At 38.7% G+C, this 10,486-nt stretch overlaps 1 protein-coding gene across 1 annotated transcript in view; it reads left to right on the top strand.

The window, feature by feature from the left end:
• LOC110115436 (prostaglandin reductase-3) overlaps window positions 1–10,486 on the top strand; it is a 94,812-nt gene that overhangs the window by 61,892 nt on the left and 22,434 nt on the right. The window contains 2 exon segments of the mRNA XM_028700340.1: window positions 4,877–5,013; window positions 5,257–5,331. Of these exon segments, the coding sequence (XP_028556173.1) occupies window positions 4,877–5,013; window positions 5,257–5,331 (212 nt within the window).

The following is a 10,486-nucleotide window of genomic DNA, read 5'->3' on the forward strand; positions in this document are numbered from 1 at the left end:
TTAGTATATTGTTGTTTGGGAATATCAAAAGGGAGCAAGTTATGGTAGGCTCGGGTAAGAGAGCAATTGGGTGCGGCTGCTTTGGTTGGTGAGAGATCGGAAGATAGGGGCTAGGACAAGAGATCGCAGGTGAGTTCGGATATGGCTTCGGCTCACAGGAGAGGAGGCGATGGAATCTTGGGGAGGAAATGGTATGTCGGCTCTCTCTCTCACTCTCTCTCCGTCTCTCTCACTCTCTTTCTCTCTGTGTGGATCGGTGCAAGGTGAGGCTCGGAGGTTGGGAAGATTTTGGGAAGAAGGAAGAGGTGTCGGCGTCGGACTGGAGTCGCTCTAGCGTCGGCTGAGGGTTGGGTTTTGCCGTGGATGGGAGAGATCAACGACTTCAGAGATCGGGATTCGGTCGTGGGTTGCGAATGGAGGAAGCCTGCGGCTTGTGGAGGTTTGCGGGGGAAGAGGTCTCGAAGGCTTCCATGGGTCCGGTATTTAACGACGAAAAAAGCATAGCTGGCGCGTGATTTGAGCAGTTTTCCCGGGAAGAGACACGACTCCAGTGGCGTCGGCACTGAACAATGTCATGTACGCGGGATATCTTGCGGTGGAAATTTGGGCGTCTCGACGAATACGAGGTATGTATGCGGGATTTCTCTTTTTTTTGTTGTTTCTGTTTCTTTGTACATAGGTTAGCATTGCATATCAAACTTCTTCCACTTTTTCTTTCCCTTTTCCTGTAAAGACAACCAGTAAGAAGTAGTTGATAAGCTAAGAGGCCCAGCAAATTATATAATCTAAATAACAGTTATAATATAAGAAGAGGAATAAATCAAAACCTTGAAGTCACAAAGCATTAAACCCACATTTAATGATAACAACAACAAAAATTTTAATTAGCATTATTCTTTATCTCTTCGAGGTTTCACTGAATATCAAAATTAAATATGTAAAAGACTTGGTTATAAATTTATAACAATATTCAATGGAGCCCATGTAACCCTGGCATTATCGCAATTGAATTACATTGAGGTCCCTTTTGCCCCACCTACAATACGTGTTTAGTAATTGGGTCCCTTTTGCCCACCTGATGTTGTAGACATCATTTCATAATATAGCCAATCTTTATTTTTAATTTAATATTTCTTACTTCATACCTTCATAATTCATATATGATTTTAATGGTTATAAACTTCAAGTATGCTTATACTCGTACATCTGGTGTATTAAGAATTAAATAGCTACTAAGTTAAAACAAAAACTTCTTTGAATAAAATTGTCAGTTAAAAAAAGGTTGAGATAAGCACATTTAAACATTTATCAAATCTCTCTTATTCTTATGGATAGACAGTTGTGAATATCTTAATGTATTCTCACGATGACTAACCAAATTCTCATAATGCATCTCTTTATAATAAGCTTTCAAAACATAAGGAATAAATTAACCATTCATGACGATTACAATTATAAATAATTACATAATTTACCTTCCTGATGAGTGATCTTTTCAAAACCTATACCATGAAGCCTTTTCCTTTGATACACAAACCCAAAGCTTTCTTTCTGCATAAATCTATGAATAATTCTACCATACAATTAGGTTATCATCGTTAGAAATGTTACTAAATTTAGGTGACATAAAAGATAAAAATTAATAGTATACTTCTCACCTTTTCTTCATTTCTTTCTGTTATTCTTTTCTTCTATTCTTCCTTTCTCTCTTCTCCAAGCTACCATCTTAATTCATAATTCTTTCAACTAGTTTGCATACTCACATCACTACAATTCATAAAAATCTGATCATTTTACTTACCTGCAATTGTTTCCCTTCTTTCACAATTTCTACAAAACTTCCTTTCAATGAAATATTTTGAATTCCATTGAACCACAGAACCACTGTTTGCACAAGTAAATTATGCGATTTCTTCAGTGTCCAGCGGCACTTGTCCGCCTCTTCTACAGTGTTCTCTGCACTATGCCGAGACCAATATCATTTCCGCAAGAAGCATAGTGCCGACACTGCTGCAGGCCTCCTATCTCCGCCTACAACCTCCGAACCAGGGAACAGTGATTCCTGGACTTCTAGCCGAACCCTCTCAAGGAAAAATTCTGCACCGAAAACCTTCTCTAGCCATCTCTATGGGATATCCACGGTTAAGAAGATAATATTAATGGAAAGTGGGTCCCACATTCTAACTGCTCACCCAAAAGACTCCAGTGAATACATCCCTTCCTCTAAGTAGAAAATAATTTTAATAATTAATTAACTAACTTATACATAACATAATCTATTAATACTAATTTAATTAAACACTAATTAAGTATAATTTACCTGAATATTACCTGTTCTCACATGTATCCTCTTGCATCTCGTTGGGACACGAGGTAAGCTATTCTGATTGGTATACATGCATCTACTTGAAGTATAACTGAGTGGTCGAGATGATTTTTAGAAGCGTTGATTAATTATCTAGTTATGCCCTGACCTTAGTGTATTTTTGAAGAACTCAAAGTGTTCATTAAGCGTTTGATATTCATAATGTATGTTATAGAGATATTTAAAATTTGATGGCACTAAGGTGATTCAACCTAAGGTGTGGGGTCTGTGGAAGTGAGGTGAGGTTCCATATCCTTTGCTGACATGCTCTAGTTCAATAACTATTTATTTATTTTTGTATTAAATTCCTGAATATTTTTTTTACAACTTGCATATTAAGTATGTTTTATTTGAGATTTTTTGTTTTTGGGGTGGTGCTGGTGCTCCACTCTATTTCACTTATACAATGACCCAAGTACAAGTCCTGTTCCCTGCCTTCTAGGAGTAATTTATTAAAGTTCACACAGTTGAGTTTTAGGCATTTTACCCATCACAATTTTCTCATTATTAGTTAATTAATACATTTTATATTCACTTTAATACTATTTCGTTTTTTTGTTTGAAAGTCCTGCGTAAGATTGTATTACTTTGACATGCTTGTTTATTTGTCATAAAGTTAATGCAAAGGATTTAGTTCAAATTTGGCAACGTTTTTGCATCGCCCATATAAAGATGTGTCAAAATAATATGATGGGCCTTTCCACCACACAAATAAATTCATGTATCGGACATTATGTCCAAAAAAATTGTCTCATTGCATCAAGAAAGAAGTTTATAGGTAGTGTGGAAAGCACGTAGATAAGGGCATTGTATATCCCCATGCCAAGAAAGACGTTTGCGGCCATTTTAGAGAGCTTCCTCCATGAAAAGTGATGGGTTATATTAAAATAATCTCCTATCATGCCGATAAAGTTTTGCGTGTGGAGTGAGCAAGGGTGCAGAAAATTCTCTCTTATACATTGTGCAATATCGCCAGGTTTTTGCTAGATGGAGAGACTAAGAGAATGGAGAGGGAGGAAAGATTGTAATGGTAGCTTTGAAGTGGTTAGGGTATTTTAAGAGTAGATTGGGAAGTTGGATTTTTTGCTTAGGAGATGTGGGATACTGCTAGTAAAGCCCTCCTTAATTTCTCTAAGCATTAGTTACTTTTTTGTGTTTTAGTTTGCATCTTTTCTAGTTAGATCTGGCGAGAATGGTGAGCATGAAAGTTGCAGATGATCAATTCCAGAAGTTACCCTCCAAAGTTGTGCAAATTTGATGAGAAATGAGTGAATTATGTCTCAATAAATGAGAAGTGGCTGTGATTTTCGAAATTCATATTTCGGTTTTATTGCTATGATTGCGTCATGTTGAATTAGAATTGGCTAAAGTCGTGAACATAAAAGTTGGATAGAATTTAGTTGAGAATCTACTCTCCAAATTTGGTTCAATTATGCAACAATGAAGGTAGTTATTTCCATATTGGTGATAAGGGGTTATTGCAATTTTTGAAATTCAGAATCTGGTTTTCTCACTTTTCGGAATTGACTAAAGTGGTGTACGCAACACATTGAATCACATTGGGAACCTATGCTTTAACTGGTGAGCAAAGTTCAGCGTAATTTCTGAATTCAGATTTCGTGTAAAAATGCGTTTGACTGGATCGGAATGGATGGAATATGTGAACATGGAAGTCATAGAGAATTGAGTAAAGATCCTGCCAGTCAGATTTCATGTCATTTTGACAAGAAATGAGAAGTTATGTTCAAAATAATGGGAAAGTTGTTAGTCAATAATTTCTAAAATTCAGGTTTCGTACTCCTACTTTATGTAAAAATTGCTATTGATTGGGTTGAAATCAACCAGTCGTTAACACCAAATATCGTGATTCCTGAAATTCAGAATTTGCTACTCTCAATTTAGGAAAATCCCGTCTTGTTATGTTATGATCAGCCAAAATGTTGAACGTGAAAGTTGAAGAGGGCCGTGCTAGCTTTCCATTAATATGGTGATCGTACAATTTCTATTAGAAATTAGAGAGTTATGTTCAATTTAGTGAGAAATGGTTGAGCTTGAGCCAAAATTAGATTAATCATAGGGCTTGATTGGAGTTTGATTTGGTGCAACTGGGCTTGTTTGCACCGTTTATTATTGCAGATGGATTGGAGCAATCCGATCAATAAAATGAATGTAAATTTCATAATATTGTTTGTTTTTTTATTTCATGCTATTTTCATGCATGAAAATTTTCTCTAGATCCATTCCATGTGAAAATTATGTCCATTTCCTGAATTCTCATCTCGGATGACCTGCTCGGTCACCATGTATGTGCTCAATGCCATCAGGTTTAGTCTCAACATTGTCGTTGATGATGATTGATGATGAAGGTTTGATGCTTCTCTGATTATATATATATATATATATATATACCATTTTCTCCTTCCTCTAAAGTCTATCATATCTGAGTTTACAGAGGTAATGTATCTACTGTTCTTATTTGAACCTTTCTTTTCATACTCCCCAAAAGTAGAGCTATTAAAGTTTTGCCACCGTTCTCTTTTTTTTTTCCTCAGGTTCCAGCAAAGCACCTTCTTCCTGTTCCCAGGCCAGATGCAGAAGTTGTGAGCATGCTCACATCTGGTTTGACAGCTTCAATTGCTTTAGAAAAGGTTCATTTTGAGTACTATTTTAATGGTTAGGTTGTATCTTCTGAATAATGGGTTTGCTGAAGAACTTTGTGTTTATGGTCTATCTCCGTTTCATCTAGTTCCACTTCTAAAACTGTTCAGCTTAACATAGTTTTCTTGTTTATAATTATCATGATGCTTTTATTTTTCTTTCAACAACCAATTACTTTATTACAACTACAACCATTTCTGGCGTTTCTCATAAAATTTGTTCCATATCTGTAGGCTGGAAAGCTATCGTCAGGAGAAGTAGTTCTGGTTACTGCAGCTGCTGGAGGCACTGGACAATTTGCGGTTCAGGTCAGTGGCATGATTATCAGTCCAACTAGCTGAATGTTGTCCTTTTTACATTTTTTTTCTTTCCCGATATTCTTTATGAACATTTATTGTGCTTTTTAAATTTCTACGGGCTTTACAAAACTTTTTTATGATGTGTGCTGGACATTTAGACATCGTTTGGGACAGATTTTTTAGTAGTTCTTAAAGCAGTTTTTTAATAGAAAATTTAAATTTTTTATACTTGAAAGCTACTTTAAAAAGCAGTAAAAAAGTCGTCCCAAACGAAGCCTTAGTTTTGAGCATGTGTTGGGGTGGGTGGTGGGAAGTGGGGCCGGGTCCTTCCTATTTTAAATGTCATAACTCCAATTATGGCACCTTTCAATATTCTAGGTATTAATGTTTGATTCATTGATTGGTGAATATCCAACCATTTTGCTGTGTGTAGTCGGTTTTCAAAATTCCAACAGCTGCTTTAATTGCTGTTAAAAAGTTGTTCAATCGAGTGCAACTATCCTTTGGTCATAGCACAAAATTCATGTAACTTTTTCTCAGACTTTTATAAGCAAAGTTATTGCGCATCTGTAATTATGACACGTTTTCAAAGAAGTTTGAAGGAGCAAAAATTTGAATTAGTTACAACAGTCGAGGAGCAGCAATTTGAAGGTTCTAAGGTTTGATGGTTATTGGGTCTTGTTGAACTGAGACTGCCTCATATAGGTTGCTTGCAGGATCTTGCTAGCAAGTGTGAGGGCAGTTGCTAAGGAGAATTAATTTGCATTTACTTTTGAAATCAATATGCAGAAAATAATAATGTTTTGCTATCATTTCCGAAAAGAGTGAAACCGTGTTTGATTCTTTCTTTTTATGCTTATTAATTGGCGTTTTTGTAAGTACCCAAAATTATTAGTAGCAATGTTAAGAAAATTAACTACTAATTATGGTTAATGGATGCGCAAGATTTAATCAAGTTGTATTGATCAATTTTGTTTAATGAAGAATAACTGCTTTAAATTATAAAATAACATAATTTTGAAACTATGAATTATGTGACTGAGTGGGTTCACATAAAGTAGTTTCTTGGTTATGACATAGTACTTATACAGTAAGTATATCATAGCATATATTGATTATGTAAGTTATAATACTTATGCTTTATTATGTGGGCTCCGAAAATTCGGCCCCGGCCTCCCCGCCGTTTTTTTTATTCGGTGAGGGAGTTTTAACAGAATAAGTTCCGAGGTAAATTTTGGAAGGCAGATGAGTTTGTAGATAAGACACTACCCAGAGATTTCACCCTCATTTGGTGAGAACTTTATGATCTGAGTTCTGGTTTCTTATAGGCGCAAGCCCCTATAGTTAATTACCCCTCCCGATAACGAGAGAGAACTTTCGATTAAGGCTAGTCGTCGATCGGATGCGTAGAATATATGTGTTATCTGGCGTATAGTAGCAGCAATAGAGGTTGAAGATTAGATATTCAAAATTTGAAATTTCATCATCTTTCACTTAAAGCGGATGGTGGGGGAATGGATGATGGGTTCTGGTTTCCTATAGGCGCAAGCCCCTATAGTTAATTACCCCTCCCGATAACGAAAGAGAACTTTCGATTAAGGCTAGTCGTCGATCAGATGCGTAGAATATACGTGTTATCTGGCGTATAGTAACAGCAATAGGCATTTGATGATTGAGAGGTTGAAGATTAGATATTCAAAATTTGAAATTTCATCATCTTTCACTTAAAGCGGATTATGGGGGAATGGATGATGGACCCGATCAAGATCCCATGGTTCCGTCATCCTGGGCCATCGTGGTCCCTGGTCTACTTAGTCAGAGGAGGTAGTCGACCCAACCTGACAGAAGGATCCTTGTCCGCAGCTATGGGTTGCTTCGTCCAAGGGGACCTGGTAGACATGGGGTAAATGTTTGTCTAAGGGGACAAATTTGAATCCACCTTAGCTGACTGAGGGCTTTGTGCCCTATCAATCATATCCTATTGATTCATATCTCAAGGATTTGATGCCAATAAGAAACGTATCGGCTCTGGTCATAATCGACATTTCGTGGTGCCATTTGGCGGCAAAACCACTCGGTTCAGAGGGCCCCGGGTCATAACCGTTTATCCTGCGGTGCCATTTGGCGGCAAACTGCCGGTCAGAGGACACGTACCACGTTCTTACTGGCAGGAGACTGTTTTGAGAATGGATTCTAGTGATATTTTTGACTAGGCATTTAGCTCTTTTGTGAGCTAAAGTAAATTTGAATTTGTCCACCCCGGCAGACTGTTGCGGAGGGTGGATGAGCTTTGCTTTAAGTATTTGATGGATTGATTTCAATTTTAAATATATGGATTTGAAATTTGTGGGATTTTGGATTTTGGACTTTGTGAAGTTTTGGATTTTGAATAGACTTTTGAGAAGCTGGAAATGCTTGAAATTAACCCCTCCGGTTTAGATCTTCAATCAACGCGGCCATCATCGGGGTGTTTGAGGTATTTTCCATTTATGGCTTGAACCTTGTCGACTCTATCAACTTGCCGATAGGGGATCAGGTTTCGTAGGCTTCCTGCCTTTGCTTATGAATTTCCCTTGATTATAGGCCTTGAAAGCCTAATATGAATGTATAAAATAAATATTCCGGTCAACTTTGTGACCGTATATTTATCTGATGGTTCGAACCCTGTCCATTCCTATTGATCCGTATAGAAGGATCGGGTTCGAACAAGAATTCACTTATTGATCCGCGCAACATTCCTAGGCGTCACGTGTGTACCAATAACACGCTCGTCGGGGCCTATGCGGGTATTTGGGAATTTCATTGATTTCACATACCCCTTGTGTACTTATGTGTATACAAACTATGGTGCACATGCAAAGGTATTTTGAAAGTATTTGTAGACGTCTTCTGTCCGCTTGTATGAATGTTGCGGATCCGGTGGCATGGCGTTGAGTTGTAGATTATAGATGCCTTCTGTCTGCTTGTATGAGTGTTGCAGATCTGGTGGCGTTGCGTTGTAGATTGTGGATTCCTTCTGTCCGCTTGCATAGAAGTTGCGGATCCGGTGACGTCGTTATTTGGTTGTTATTAGGTATTTCCTCTTCTTGACATTGACTCCCCTTTCTCAATCACCATGGATGTTATTTTCTGGAATTTGGGGTCAATGACCGCTGATCTGGAAAGAACTCCTTTTAGGATCTTCGGTGTCGTGAACTTGTTATTTCCGGAGTTTGTGGGCACCAGAGCTGTTTTCTTCTTAAGTATAGAACTAAGAAGAGACTTTGGAACACCAGGAAGTTTGGTTCTAATTCCATTCAAACTTCCTTTCTGCCAGGGGTATTCTTTTTCGTACATCGAGTTGCCCTTGTACTCGATGTACTTGTAGATCTTGATCACCACTGTCGTAGGTGATATCGGTACTTGTGCCCACAGTGGTTCGTTGTGCCTACAATACACTGTTGTTATCCACAAGTAGATTGCGTTCATTTGCAGGGACTCATTGTATCCGCTACGACCTCCTGGGGGTATTCGTAGGAGGGTTATTGTTCTTGCATCATATCCACCTTTCACCAATCTCAGGTGGGTAGACGATTACACTTGCTTGTAGGGGACAGATCTTTGATTGCTGGTCTCCAGTATTGTCATCTCAATCAACAGACATTGTAGGGACTGTTGTAGGAATTCGTACATCTTTCATGTGCATCGGGATTTCATCTCCCACTTGTAGCTTGTTGTTAACTTAGAGAACTGTGCATTTAGACTCTGATTTGTTCATTCATTCAAAGCCCTGGTCCTATGTATTTCATCAGACCCGAGTTCAAGGTCCAGCCCATGCTTGAGTCTTGTATGTCGTTATGGGTTCAACTCTTGGCATCCCATTCAAACTCAAGTCTCTATTTCGGATCCAGCTTGAGTTCAGTTTGAGTTTCTTGCTCTCCACATCTCATTTCAGTTTTGAGTTCAGAGTACAAGTTCAAGTTATCTTGTTCAATTTATTCCACTTTTAAATTGAATTCAAGCTTGAGTTCTATGTTCGGGTCCTCTGATGCTGCACAGTTCGAGTTCCAAGTACAAGTTCAAGTGCTTGTTCAGGTCTCTTGTGTAGTTCAAGCTCCATTGTGGTTCTTGTAGAGTTTAAGTTCATTTTCATATTGATTTGAATTTCAATTCTGGCTTGATTTAATTTCATTTGATTTAGGCCTTTATTAATCATTTGAGTTCTGTTCAGGTCCTCTGCTCATGTTCAATCAAGTTCAAAAGTCCACTGCTCTTTCTCATTTGAGTCCGGTCTCTTTGTTCTTTTTGAGTTCAAAACAGGTCCAAGTGTAGTAATATTTCATTCGAAATTTCGGCAGTCTCCCGGCGTCTCTCCTCTATCTAGGGGAAAACTACGAGAAAACTGGGCCTTTCCTGCCACACGCAACAAAGGCGTGCATGGTAGGTGCCCTCTTTCGAGGACAACACGGCTGTGATTTTTCTTCCCACCACTCGCAACAAAGGCGTGCATGGGATCTTTGACGGCACCTGTTACAATAAAAAAACAGTTTGCTTTCCCCCCGCCCGGGGGTACTTATGAATTATTCCGGATGCGCAAAGAAAAAAGTACATCAGGCTCACCTGGCATTGTCGTGTGCGTCGCACCAGTTTCCCTCCTACCAAGCTCAATAAAGGCGTGCATAGGTGGTTTGCCGGCTCGACGCGCATGTCGAGGCAGGAGGGAGAGGGTCGCTCGCTTATCTCGTCGTAGGTGTCGCACTGGGTTCCCTCCTACCATGCTCAACAAAGGCGTGCATAGGTGGTCCGTCGGCCCGACATGCCAGTCGAGGCAGGAGGGTGAGGTTTTAAGCGACTGTCCGTCTCGTCGTAGGCGTCGGACCAGATTCCCTCCTACCACACTCAACAAAGGCGTGCATAGGTGGTCTACCGGCCCGACGCGAACGTCGAGGATGGAAGTTTGAGTTTATGGATTATACCTTCGGGACCGGAGACCGGCGGTGGAGAGTCGTCGGCGACTGTCGGCGGGGTCAGCTCAAGGATCGAGGCGAGAGAAGCATTGCAAGCATTTTCTTTATTATTAATTATAATTAATATTAATTACTGTCATAATTAATTAATTATAATCTATAATTAATTATTAATTAATTATAATTAGTAATTATAATTATAATTCTAATTAAATAAT

The sequence above is a fragment of the Dendrobium catenatum genome, unplaced genomic scaffold (assembly GCF_001605985.2).
Source record: "Dendrobium catenatum unplaced genomic scaffold, ASM160598v2 fragScaff_scaffold_1483, whole genome shotgun sequence".
Classification (NCBI taxonomy): Eukaryota; Viridiplantae; Streptophyta; class Magnoliopsida; order Asparagales; family Orchidaceae; genus Dendrobium; species Dendrobium catenatum.